The sequence below is a fragment of the Saimiri boliviensis genome, chromosome 14 (assembly GCF_048565385.1).
Source record: "Saimiri boliviensis isolate mSaiBol1 chromosome 14, mSaiBol1.pri, whole genome shotgun sequence".
Classification (NCBI taxonomy): Eukaryota; Metazoa; Chordata; class Mammalia; order Primates; family Cebidae; genus Saimiri; species Saimiri boliviensis.
Window position 1 is genome coordinate 21,096,057 of NC_133462.1, and position 13,199 is coordinate 21,109,255.

The following is a 13,199-nucleotide window of genomic DNA, read 5'->3' on the forward strand; positions in this document are numbered from 1 at the left end:
AAAAGAAAAGGGGAGACTGGAAGGCAGCTGGATAAAGGGACAATCTCCAGAAAGGAGTAAAGACTCCTTCTTGGGATGCTGCAGAAGCAGAAGGTGGGAGTGGGTAAGGGCCGTGACCCGAGCTGATGAACATGGGCAGGTCTAAACAGCCAGGGTTACAGAGCCGGAACCTCCAGCAGCTAGAGCAGGTTCAGTGGCTTGATGAGGTGCCAGGAATAGCATAGGGAGCACTGGAGTGCAGGTGAGAGGGGTAAACAAGAAGCTGACCACTGCTCTTGGCTCTTTTCCTGCTCTCCCACCCAGCTAGAATGCCGACTGGGATGGCTGTGCAGGTAACACCAGCCCTCTAGACTAGAGAGGCGCTACTTTCCTAGCTGCCACTGTGACAGCTGGCCCTGGACCCTGGGAGGGTAGACCAACCCATAGTTAGGAGGTCCTGGCCCAGCCCTAGCCCCAGCCCCCAAAGGCAAACTGGCAACTCAGGAAAACAGAGGTTAATAACTTGTGAGTTAAATAAGGCACATACACCACATATTTGGACATAAAAATTTGTTTTAATTTACATTGATAAAAGGAAATGGTCTACTTAAACAATAATTCATCTGGGTCTTCTTGTATAATACAAAATTCTTCGATGGGGGTCTGATGATTTTGGGGCCAGCAACTCTTCTCACATGTATAAACTAGAATTGTTCCAAATTCCACAGAAAGACCTGAAAAATACAACATATTCAGGCTTCCAGCAAAAAGAGTTATGAGACTGATGTTACTAAAAGGAGTGACTTTATTATAAACTGAAAAAATAATTCGGTAAAGCAAAAACAGTGCTTACTGCTTTCAGCTGTAACAAAATCACAGTCTATCCTGTAATAAGTGAACATTGATAACAAAAAGCAGAGTTAATTTAAAGTGGCAGAAAAATATACTTTAAAAATAAGTTTCAACATGTCTTCATTACAACTGTCTAGACTGTCTGATGTTGAAAATCTATGTTATAAATCAGCTGGGCACGGTGGCTCAAGCCTGTAATCCCAGCACTTTGGGAGGCTGAGGCGGGCGGATCACGAGGTCAAGAGATCGAGACCATCCTGGTCAACATGGTGAAACCCTGTCTCTACTAAAAATACAAAAAATTAGCTGGGCATGGTGGCACGTGCCTGTAATCCCAGCTACTCAGGAGGCTGAGGCAGGAGAATTGCCTGAACCCAGGAGGCGGAGGTTGCGGTGAGCCGAGCTCGCGCCATTGCACTCCAGCCTGGGTAACAAGAGCGAAACTCCGTCTCAAAAAAAAAAAAAAAAAAGTATATATATATATATATATCCATAGCTTTTGACTAGGTGCGGTGGCTTACGCCTGTGATCCCAGCACTTTGGAAGGCCAATGGGGGAGGACAGCTTGAACCCAGCCTAGGGAACATAGTGAAACCTCTGTCTCTACAAAAAAAAAAAAAAAAAAAAAAAAAAAAAACTGTAATCCCAGCTACTCAGGAGGCTGAGGCAGGAGAATTGCCTGAACCCAGGAGGCAGAGGTTGCGGTGAGCTGAGATCGCGCCATTGCACTCCAGCCTGGGTAACAAGAGCAAAACGCCATCTCAAAAAAAAAAAAAAAAGTAGTTAAAAACAAAAAAGAATACATATATATAAATATATATATAGCCTGGGTAACATAGACTTTACTAAGCAAAAACAAAAATCCACCAAGCGTAGTGGTGTACAACTGTAGTCCCAGCTACTCAGGAGGCTAATGCAGGAGGATTGCTTGAGCCCAGGAAATCAAAGCAGCAATGAGCTATGATTGCACCACTGTACTCTGGCCAGGGTGACATAGTGAGGCCCTATCTAAAAAAAAAAAGAAAAAGAAAAGAAAAGAGAAATATATCTATCATGGAACACACTACTGCCAAGAAAGGATAAGGATTCAGGCAAAAAAATATAAAATAAACCCTAAGAGCCGGGTGCGGTGGCTCAAGCCTGTAATCCCAGCACTTCGGGAGGCCGAGGCGGGTGGATCATGAGGTCAAGAGATCAAGAACATCCTGGTCAACATGGTGAAACCCCGTCTCTACTAAAAATACAAAACATTAGCTGGGCATGGTGGTGCATGCTTGTAATCCCAGCTACTCAGGAGGCTGAGGCAGGAGAATTGCCTGAACCCAGGAGGCGGAGGTTGCGGTGAGCAGAGATCGCACCATTGCACTCCAGCCTGGGTAACGAGCGAAACTCCGTCTCAAAAAAAAAGATAAATAAACCCTAAGAGTTTATAGAAAATGATCAATGAGTAAAGCCATATAAAATGATACCAAGAAAACATAAGCAATAACTCCAGATATTAGAACAGAAATGCAAGAATCAAGAGGATGACATAGACAATGACTTGCAGCAGCAAAGGAGAAATACATTGTTTAAAAATGTGTGCATTGGCTGGGCACAACACAGAGGCTCATACCTGTAATCCCAGCACTTTGGGAGGCCGAGGCTGGCGGATCACCTGAGGTCAGGAGTTCAAGACCAGCCTGGACAATATGGTGAAACCCTGTCTCTACTAAAAATACAAAAAATTAGCTGGGTGTGGTGGCAGGCACCTGTAGTCCCAGCTGCTTGGGAGGCTGAGACAGGACAAGCGCTTCAACCTGGGAGGAAGAGACTGCAGTGAGAAGAGATCATGCCACTGCACTCCAGCCTGAACAACAGAGTAAGACTCTGTCTCAACAAACAAACAAAAAATGGAGGAAGGTATACGACCTTCCTCTAGGAGCATTTGACTGGTAAGGGAAAAGTACCTCAAGTGAGCAGTGAGCATGCGTACAACTCCAGTAGCTGCACTGTACATGTGGCCTCTCCCAAGAGCTGGCAGGCCACTAGGCACGTGGACAGCCCACCCCAAGGGAAGAAACAAGAGAAGTAACACAAGACTCAGAAGTATAAAACTCCAAGTCAAAGGTCAAATGGTCACTTGAAGCTCTCAAGCTGCCTACTTGACCATCTTCCAAGTGTACTTTACTTTCTTTCACTCCTGCTCTAAAACTTTCTAGTTAGGCCGGGCGCGGTGGCTCAAGCCTGTAATCCCAGCACTTTGGGAGGCCGAGGCGGGTGGATCACAAGGTCGAGAGATCGAGACCATCCTGGTCAACATGGTGAAACCCCGTCTCTACTAAAAATACAAAAAATTAGCTGGGCATGGTGGCACGTGCCTGTAATCCCAGCTACTCAGGAGGCTGAGGCAGGAGAATTGCCTGAGCCCAGGAGGCGGAGGTTGCGGTGAGCCGAGATCGCGCCATTGCACTCCAGCCTGGGTAACAAGAGCGAAACTCCGTCTCAAAAAAAAAAAAAAAAAAAAAAACCAAAAAACTTTCTAGTAAGTTTTCACTCCCACTCTAAAATTTGCTTTGGTCTCTCCTCCGCCTTATGTGCCTCGGTCAAATTCTTTCTTCTTAGCAGGCAAGAACTGAGGTTGCTGCAGACCCCTACAGATTTGCTGCTGCTAACAGTATCGTGGCAGAAATGTTAGTTACAAAGTAGGGGAAAAATCAGGCCACCCTCAGACCCCTACAACGCTACATTCCATCCAAAACACATTTCTATGAGTGAAAAATCTGACTCTAGAATGCCCATAAGCCCTTCCAGACAAATATACTTCCCAGTGAGACAGAACCACTGGGAGATGACGGGAGGCACCAGGGCAAAGGGCTGGCAGGGCTTTCACTGTCAGAAGACAACACAGGGGTCTACAAGGTCTGAAAAGAGAAAAGCAGGATTTAAAAATTTATACATGGGTTGCCCCTAAAATGTGAACACACATTACCATGCACAATCTGAAGCAAGACACCTCTGAGCCCTCCTTAAGGCTATTACTTGATAAAATCCAGATATTGCAAAAAGAATCGAAATAATTCAGGAATAAAAGAGCTCACTGTAAGAGTGGTGATGAACACTGAATCCATTTGTACACAGAACTAAGGCTATCCAAAGAGCTGTAATAATTATGATTGCAGCATACAGACTTGTAAATCTTGATAATGTAAAAATGAGGCTGGGCACAGTGGCTCATGCCTGTAATCCCAGCACTTTGGGAGGCTGAGGCAGGTCAATCACCTGAGGTCAGGAGTTTGAGACCAGCCTGACCAACATGGCGAAACCCCATCTCTACTAAAAATATAAAAATTAACTGTGTGTGGTGGTAGGTGTCTGTAATCCCACCTACTTGGGAGGCTGAGGTGGGAGAATCGCTTGAACCTGGAAGGCAGAGGCTGCAGTGAGCCTAATCACACCACTGCACTCCAGCCTGGAAGATGGAGCAAGACTCTGCCGCAAAAAAAAAGAAAAAAAATTATATTGGCCAGGCACGGTGGCTCATACTTGTAATCCCAGCACTTTGAGAGGCAGATCACTTGAGGCTAGGAATTTGAGACCAGTCTGGCCAACAAGGCGAAATGCTGTCTCTACTAAACATATAAAATTAGCACGGCGTGGTGTGGGGTGCCTATAATCCCAGCTACTCAGAGGCTAAGGTTGGATCACTTGAACTAGGGAGATGGAGGTTGCTGTGAGCCGAGACAGTGCCAATGCACTCTAGCCTGAGTGACAGGGTGAGGCTCCATCTCAAAAAAAAAAAAAAAAAAAAAAGATACTGAGGCTGGATGCGGTGGCTCATGGCTGTAATCCCAGCATTTTGGAAGGCCAAGGCAGGTGGATTACCTGAAGTCAGGAGTTTGAGACCAGCCTGGCCAACACACTGAAACCCATCTCTACTAAAAATACAAAAATTTAGCTGGATGTGGTGGTGGGCACCAGTAATGCCAGCTACTCAGGAGGCTGAGGCAGGAGAATTGTTTTCACCTGCGAAGGAGGGGTTGCAGTGAGCCAAGATCACGCCATTGCACTCCAACCTGGGCCAAACTCCGTCTCAAAAAAAAAAAAAAAAGGCCGGGTGCGGTGGCTGACGCCTGTAATCCCAGCACTTTTGGAGGCCGAGGCGGGTGGATCACGAGGTCAAGAGATCCAGACCATCCTGGTCAACATGGTGAAACCCCATCTCTACTAAAAAAAAATACAAAAATTAGCTGGACGTGGTGGCGCGTGCCTGTAATCCCAGCTACTCAGTAGGCTGAAGCAGGATAATTGCCTGAACCCAAGAGGCAGAGGTTGCGGTGAGCCGAGATCGCGCCATTGCACTCCAGCCTGGGTAACAAGAGCGAAACTCAAAAAAAAAAAACAAAAAAAAAAACTGAAATATTTCAAGGTAGGAATAGGGTATAAATTTCCTTATCTACTATGGTAAGGAACCAGATGCAGACTATCTAAAACTGAAACATAAAAGAATGTAGTTTTCTGTTAATAAGAGAAGCAACTTTAAAGAACCCTATTACCAGTCCAGTAACTGCTTCACTTACACTTAACATTCTTCCGTTAATTTGTACAAAAATTTATTCTAAGACTTTTAATTACCATGTTAGTGAATTTTCCTATTTTAGGAGAATTATTTTCTTCTAGCCATCCATACAGTCATTTAATTTGCTATCTGTCTTTATGTCAAAAATGATGATGGGAATAATAGTTATTAACATTGATAATAGTTGCAATTTCTGGCCAGGCATGGTTCATGCTCGTAATCACTTCGGGAGGCCAAGATGGGAAGATCGCTTGAGTCCAGGAGTTTGAGACCAGTCTGGGCAACATGGCAAAACCCTGTCTCTACAAAAAATAAAAAATTCCAGCCGGGCGCGGTGGCTCAAGCCTGTAATCCCAGCACTTTGGGAGGCTGAGGCGGATGGATCACGAGGTCAAGAGATCGAGACCATCCCGGTCAACATAGTGAAACCCCGTCTCTACTAAAAATACAAAAAATTAGCTGGGCATGGTGGCACGTGCCTGTAATCCCAGCTACTCAGGAGGCTGAGGCAGGAGAATTGCCTGAACCCGGGAGGCGGAGGTTGCGATGAGCCGAGATCGCGCCATTGCACTCCAGCCTGGGTAACAAGAGCAAAACTCTGTCTCAAAAAAAAAAAAAAAAAAATTCCAGGATGGCCAACATGGTGAAACCCCATCACTACTAAAAATATAACAACTAGCTGGGCGTGTTGGCAGGCATCTGTAATCACAGCTACTTGGGAGGCTGAGGCAGGAGAATTGCTAGAACCTGGGAGGCAGAGGTTGCAGTGAGCTGAGAACATGCCACTGAACTCCAGCCTGGGTGAGAGAGACTTCATCTCAAAAAAACAAACAAAAAAAACCCCCCAAAATTTACAGTCCAACCAGTTTTGTTTTGTTTTTTTGCGACAGGGTCTTACTCTGTTGCCAGGCAGTACAGTGGCTCAATCTTGTCTCACTGCAATCTCTGCATCCCAGGTTCAAGCGATACCCCCGCCTCAACCTCCCAAGTAGTTGGGTCAATGGGCACGTATCACCATGCCAGGCTAATTTTTTGTATTTTAGTAGAGATGGGGTTTCACCATGTTGGCCAGTTAGTTTGTTCTCGATCTCTTGACCTCGTGATCCGCCCACCGCGGCCTCCCAAAGTGCTGGGATTATAGATGTGAGCCACTCTACCCGGCCGAAATTTCTTCAAATAATTTTTTCACTCTCAAATTTTCTATAATTTGCTGACATTTTATAAGTAAACAAAAAGTTTTTTTTTTTTTTTTTTTTTTTTTTGAGACGGAGTTTCGCTCTTGTTACCCAGGCTGGAGTGCAATGGCGCGATCTCGGCTCACCGCAACCTCCGCCTCCCGGGTTCAGGCAATTCTCCTGCCTCAGCCTCCTGAGTAGCTGGGATTACAGGCACGCGCCACCATGCCAGCTAATTTTTTATATTTTTAGTAGAGACAGGGTTTCACCATGTTGACCAGGATGGTCTCGATCTCTCGACCTCGTGATCCACCCGCCTCGGCCTCCCAAAGTGCTGGGATTACAAGCTTGAGCCACCGCGCCCGGCCAAAAGTTTTTCTTTTATTTAAAAATAATGTCACAGAAAAGAAAAACAAAGAAAAAATAAAGAAAATAAGAAAAAAACTAAAAATATATATAAATAAATAAAAATAAAAATAATGCCAGAAATCCACAAACTCAAATTAATAAAGGGCTTCTCACCTAAATTAGCACTCTTGAGCATGCTGACCAGTGCTGGCATAAGCTGAAACTCAAATATCCTTTGGCCTCCACACTGGCTGCAGGCGGGGAGCTCGGTGACTTCTGATGCAGGGCAGGTCAAAAACAGTGGCTCTCCACTCCATGAATACCTGTTTTAGACAAGGAAACAAAGAACCCCGAATCAGAGCCACACAAGTTACAATCCAGCATCTAAGGCTATGCTTTGCAACCTTTGTTTCTTGCAGAAATCCTGCAAAGGCCCAAAAACCTAGCACCATGGCAGTAAAGCACAGCAAGAGACCTGAAAATCTTGTCAGTGTTTGATTCAAAGTCTCAAAGGCACTAAAGCCAATGTTCAACTGAATCTAGCTAAACTTGCAACAAAGTCCACACCCAGCTCCACTGCAGATTAAATGGAATCAGCTCTCCACATTACTGGCCTTATAGAGGAAGGGGCATGCCTTAGAACAGAAGTCCCCACCCCCAGGCCATGGACCAGTACTGGTCGTACCCTGTTACAAACAGGGCCACACAGCAGGAGGTGAGCAACGGGCCAGCGAGCATTACCACCTGATCTCTGCCTCCTGTCACATCAGCAGCATTAGATTCTCATAGGAGTGCAAACCCTAACGTGAACTGCACATGTGAGGGATCTCATTATGAGAATCTAGTGTCTGATGATCTGAGGTGAATAGTTTCATCACAAAACCATCCCACACATCCCCCACCTCGGTCTGTGAAAACACTGCCTTCCACAAAACCAGACTCTGGTGACAAAAAGGTTGGGGATTGCTGCCTTAGAGGGAAAAAACATTCACTTCAGTTTTTAGGATTTTTTTTTTTTTTTTTTTTTTAAAGATAGGTCCTTTTTCTGTTGCCCAGGCTGGAGTGCAGTGGCACAATCACAGCTCATAGCAGCCTTGACTCCCTGAGCTCAAGCAATCCTCCTACTCAGCCTCCTGAGGAGCTGGCACCACAAATGTACATCACCATACCCAGCTAAGTTTTTAAAAAAAATTTGTAGAGACAGGGTCTTGCTATATTGCCCAGGCTGGTATCAAACTCTTGGCCACAAGTGATCCTCCCACCTCAGCCTCCTAAAGTGCTGTAATTACAGGTATGAGGCACCACATCCAGCTCACATCAATATTACTTACTGTTCATCAATATACAATTTCTGGTAAATAATTTTAAAAGCTACAAACATGCAAAGAAGCAGGAAAATTTAACCCATAAAGAAAGTTAAGCCAGGCACAATGGCTCATGCCTATAAACCCAGCACTTTGGGAGGCCGAGGTGGGCAGATCACAAGGTCAGTTCGAGATCAGCCCAGCAAAATAAATTTTTTTAATAAGGTCTCACTCTGTTGCCCAGTTGCCCAGGCTGGAGTGGCAGTGGTGCAATCAGACCTCACTGCAGACTCAACTTCCCAGGCTCAAATGATCCTCCTGTCTCACCCTCCTGAGTATTTGGGACCACAGGTGTGTGCCTGCAAAAAAAAAAAAAAAATGTCAGTGGGGCAGTGGCTCATGCCTGTAACCCCAACACTTTGGGAGGCCGAGGTAGGTGAATCACCTGAAGTCAAAAGTTTGAGATCAGCCTGGCCAACATGGTGAAATCCCATCTCTACTAAAACTACAAAAATTAGCTGGGCATGGTTGCAGGTGCCTGTAATTCCAGCTGCAAGAAAGGCTGAGGCTGCAGAATCACCTATATCTGTAAGACAGAGGTTGCAGTAAGCCGAGATTGCTCCACTGCATTCCAGCCTGAGTGACAGAGCCAGAGTCTGTCTCAAAATAATAATAATAATACAAAAATTAGCCAGACATAGTCGTGCATGCCTGTGGTCCCAGCTACTTTGGATGGTGTGGCAGAAGGATCACTTGAGTTCAGGAGTGTGAGGCTGCAGTGAGCCATGACTGTACCACTGCACTCCAGCCTGGGCAACAGAACAAGATTCCATCTCTTTAAAAAAAAAAAAAAAAAAAAATGCAACATGAAGAGTTAAAAATAAAAGACAAGAAAAGGAAGAAAATAGTAAACTAAAATCACTCAAGTCACTAACAAGCAGGTTAAATAAAAGGAATAGTGACACATAAAACCCCATCAAATGGAAAGTCAGGTGTGGTGACAGATGCCTATAACCCTGAGTCCAGGAGTTCAAGCCTAGGTAACATAGTGAGATTGCCATCTCTTAAAAAGAAAAAAGCAAAAAAAAAAAGAAAAAAAAGAAATGGAGGAAAAAACAATAACAGAATGATATAATTAACCCAACATGGTGGGGTATGCTTGCTCACGCCTGTAATCCCAGCATTTTGGGAGGCAGAGGCAGGCCGATCACCTGAGGTCAGAGGCTGGAGACCAGCCTGGCCAACACGGTGAAATGCATCTCCATTAAAAATACGAAAAAATTAGCCAGGTGTGGTGGTGTGCACCTGTAAACCCAGACACTCAGGACGCTGAGGCAGGAGAATCACTGAACCTGGAAGGCAGAGGTTGCAGTGAGCTGAGATCATGCCACTGCACTCCAGCCTGGGTGACTGAGCGAGGCTCTGTCTTAAAAAAAAAAAAAAAAAAAAATTACAGTGGCTCATGCCTATAATCCCAGCACTTTGAGAGGCCGAGGCAGGTGGATCATGAGGTCAAGAGATCGAGACCATCTCGGTCAACATGGTGAAACCCCGTCTCTACTAAAAATACAAAAAATTAGCTGAGCATGGTGGCGCATGCCTGTAATCCCAGCTACTCAGGAGGCTGAGGCAGGAGAATTGCCTGAACCCAGGAGGCAGCGGTTGCGGTGAGCCGAGATTGCGCCTTTGCACTCTAGCCTGGGTAACAAGGGCAAAACTCTGTCTCGAAAAAAAAAAAAAAATTAACCCAAAAATATCAATGATTACATTAAAGGGACTGTATATTCTATGCTTAAAAAAACCCATAACTGTTAAGTTGAACTTGATCATAATTTAAAACCATCTGTCTATTCTGACAGATGGTTTTAAATTATGATCAAGTTCAACTTAACAGTTATGGTTTAGGTTGAACTTGAGCAAAAAATTAAAATTTAAAAAATGTACTAAAGACTTCTCTTCAAAAGATAGTGTTACCAAAATGGAAAGGCAAGCTACAGGGAGGGAAAATATTTGAAATACATATATCTGAAAAAGGACTTGTACTCTTGACTATATGAAGAATTCCTATAACTCAGCAACACAAAGATAAACAACATGGCAAGAGATTTGAATGACACTTTATCCAAGATTATACAGAGATGGAAAACAACCACTTGAAAAGATGCTCAACATCATTTGCCATTTGAGGAAATACAAATTAAAGCCACAATAAAATACCACTACACACCTTCTTAAATGGCTAAAATTAAAAACTGAACATCCCAAGCATTAGCAAAGATATGCAGAAAGTATAATTCTTTTTTTTTTTTTTCTTGAGACGGAGTTTCGCTCTTGTTACCCAGGCTGGAGTGCAATGGCGCGAACTCGGCTCACGGCAACCTCCGCCTCCTGGGTTCAGGCAATTCTCCTGCGTCAGCCTCCTGAGTAGCTGGGATTACAGGCACGTGCCACCATGCCCAGCTAATTTTTTCTATTTTTAGTAGAGACGGGGTTTCACCATGTTGACCAGGATGGTCTCGATCTCTCGACCTTGTGATCCACCCGCCTCGGCCTCCCAAAGTGCTGGGATTACAGGCTTGAGCCACCGCGCCCGGCCGAAAGTATAATTCTTTTTTTCTTTTTGAGACGGAGTCTCACTCCGTTGCTCAGGCTGGAGTGCAGTGGCACAATCTCGGCTCACTGTAACCTCTGCCTCCTGGGTTGAATTGAAGTGATTCTTCTGCCTCAGCCTCCCAAGTAACTGGGAATACAGGTGCGCATAACCACATCTAGCCAATATTTGTATTTTTAGTAGAGACAGGGTTTTGCCATCTTGGCCAGGCTGGTCTTGAACTCCTGACCTCGTGATCTTGAACCCACCTCGACCTCCCAAAGTGCTGGGATTACAGGCGCAAGCCACCACACCAGTCTCTTTTTAATTTTTTAAATTTATTTTTATTTTTATTAGAGACAGGGTCTTGCTATGTTGCCCAGGCTGGAGTACAGTGGCTATTCACAGGCGCAATCCCATTACTGATCAGCACGGGAGTTTTGACCTGCTCCATTTCCGACTTGGGCTGGTTTACCCCCACTTAGGCAACTTGGGTCCCCTGATCCTGGGGGGTCACCAAAAAACAGAATTCTTTAAAACTGCTAGTAGTACTAGAGATGGCATAACCACTTTGGAAAACAGTTTGGCCTGCTTTTTAACAAGTTAAACATGCACATACCATATAATACAACCATTCTATTCCTAGGTATCTACCCCCAACAAAACAAAAACATGTCTTACAAAGAGATGTAAACAAATGTTCACAGCAGCTTTTTTTATAATAGATAAACATTGGAAATAACCCAAATTTCCATCAACTGGTAAATGTATAAACAGTGGTATATCCATACAATGGAATATGAGACAGCAGTAAAAAGGAATGAACTATTGCTACATTCGACAAGAATGAATCTTGAAGTATGCTGAGTAAAACCAGACCAAAAAAAAAAAGTATATCCCATATGACCTTCTATACTTTCATAGGAAATGCACTACGGGGCAACGGAAAGATGATCAGTGGTTGCCTGGGGATGTAGGGAGCAGCACAGGACAGGGCAGGCGAGAACTTGCGAAGGAGTATGAGGTAACTTCAGGCAGGTAGGAATATGTTTATAGCCTTGTTATGATTTCAGGGGTGTAAACAGATGTCAACTTATCAAAATGCCCACTGTAAAAATATAGGCAGTCTGTTGCATGTCAATGGTACCTCAATAAAGCTGCTGAAAAATAAATGTAAGCAGACACACTTCACTACAGAAGATACACAGATGCAAATGAGTACATGGAAAGATGCTCAACATCATTTGTTATTAGGAAAATGCAAATTCAAACCACAAGTATATACTACCACCACCTACTAGAATGGCTACACAATATCTTTAAAACCACCACCAGGCTAAGCTGCTCAATGCCAACCATTCCTATATTCACTGTACTTTAGTATTTGCATATTTAGTTCTTATTTCATTAAGGAGAAATTCCCAGTTATATCTCTGAATATTGTTTCTGATCCATCTATTAGCTTCTCTGTTTTGGACACCAATTCTCCTCATAGTAAATATATTTGTCAATCCTACAAAGATACCATCTTTTCTGTGAACATTTTCTCTTTTTCTTAATGCATTCACTGGATTAGCTCAAGTCTTTCCTCTATGTCAGTACTTTCATCTTTAGCCAAGTCTATTATGTTCTTTATATTCTATATGTATTTCATATGTAATGTCATGGGGCTTGGTTTCCTTAGGAATTCAATTCCAATTCATACATACATACTTTATTCTCTCACCATTGAGTTCTTGTTTTATTGAATTCATTGTCTTATGAAGTTCTTATACATTTTGAAGCATCTACTAGGACTGATGTTCTCCTTGGATTATATTTTCTTTCTTTCTTTTTTTTTTTTTTTGAGACAGAGTTTTCGCTCTTATTACCCAGGCTGGAGCACAATGGCGCGATCTTGGCTCACTGCAACCTCCACCTCCTGGGTTCAGGCAATTCTCCTGCCTCAGCCTCCTGAGTAGCTGGGATTACAGGCACGCGCCACCATGCCCAGCTACTTTTTTGTATTTTTTAGTAGAGACGGGGTTTCACCATGTTGACCAGGATGGTCTCGATCTCTTGACCTCGTGATCCACCTGCCTTGGCCTCCCAAAGTGCTGGGCTTACAGGCTTGAGCCACTGCGCCCGGCTCTTTCTTTTTTTTTTTTTTTTTTGAGACGAGTCTCTGTCACCCAGGCTGGAGTGCAGTGGTGCCATCTTGGCTCACTTCAACCTCCACCTCCTGGGTACAAGCGATTCTCCTGCTTTAGCCTCCTGAGTAGATGGGACTACAGGTGCCCGCCATCAAGTCCGGCAAATTTTTGTACTTTTAGTAGAGATGGGGTTTCCCATGTTGGCTTGAATGGTTTCGATCTCCTGACCTCATGATCAACTCACCTCAGCCTCCCAAAGTG

At 44.2% G+C, this 13,199-nt stretch overlaps 1 protein-coding gene across 2 annotated transcripts in view; it reads right to left on the reverse strand.

Annotated features, from left to right (window-relative positions):
- Positions 1 to 534: 534 nt before the first annotated feature.
- PDCD2L (programmed cell death 2 like) overlaps positions 535 to 13,199 on the reverse strand; it is a 28,876-nt gene continuing 16,211 nt past the window's right edge. Inside the window, exons 6-7 of one of the 2 annotated variants that reach the window (XM_003937332.2) lie at positions 7,087 to 7,235; positions 535 to 713 (exon numbers count right to left, since the gene is read on the reverse strand). In XM_003937332.2, the coding sequence (XP_003937381.1) occupies positions 583 to 713; positions 7,087 to 7,235 (280 nt within the window). In that variant the 3' untranslated portion in view covers positions 535 to 582. Of the gene's footprint in view, positions 714 to 7,086; positions 7,236 to 8,448; positions 8,576 to 13,199 lie in introns of those variants that run through there. The other variant, XM_074386580.1, reaches the window with a different exon arrangement.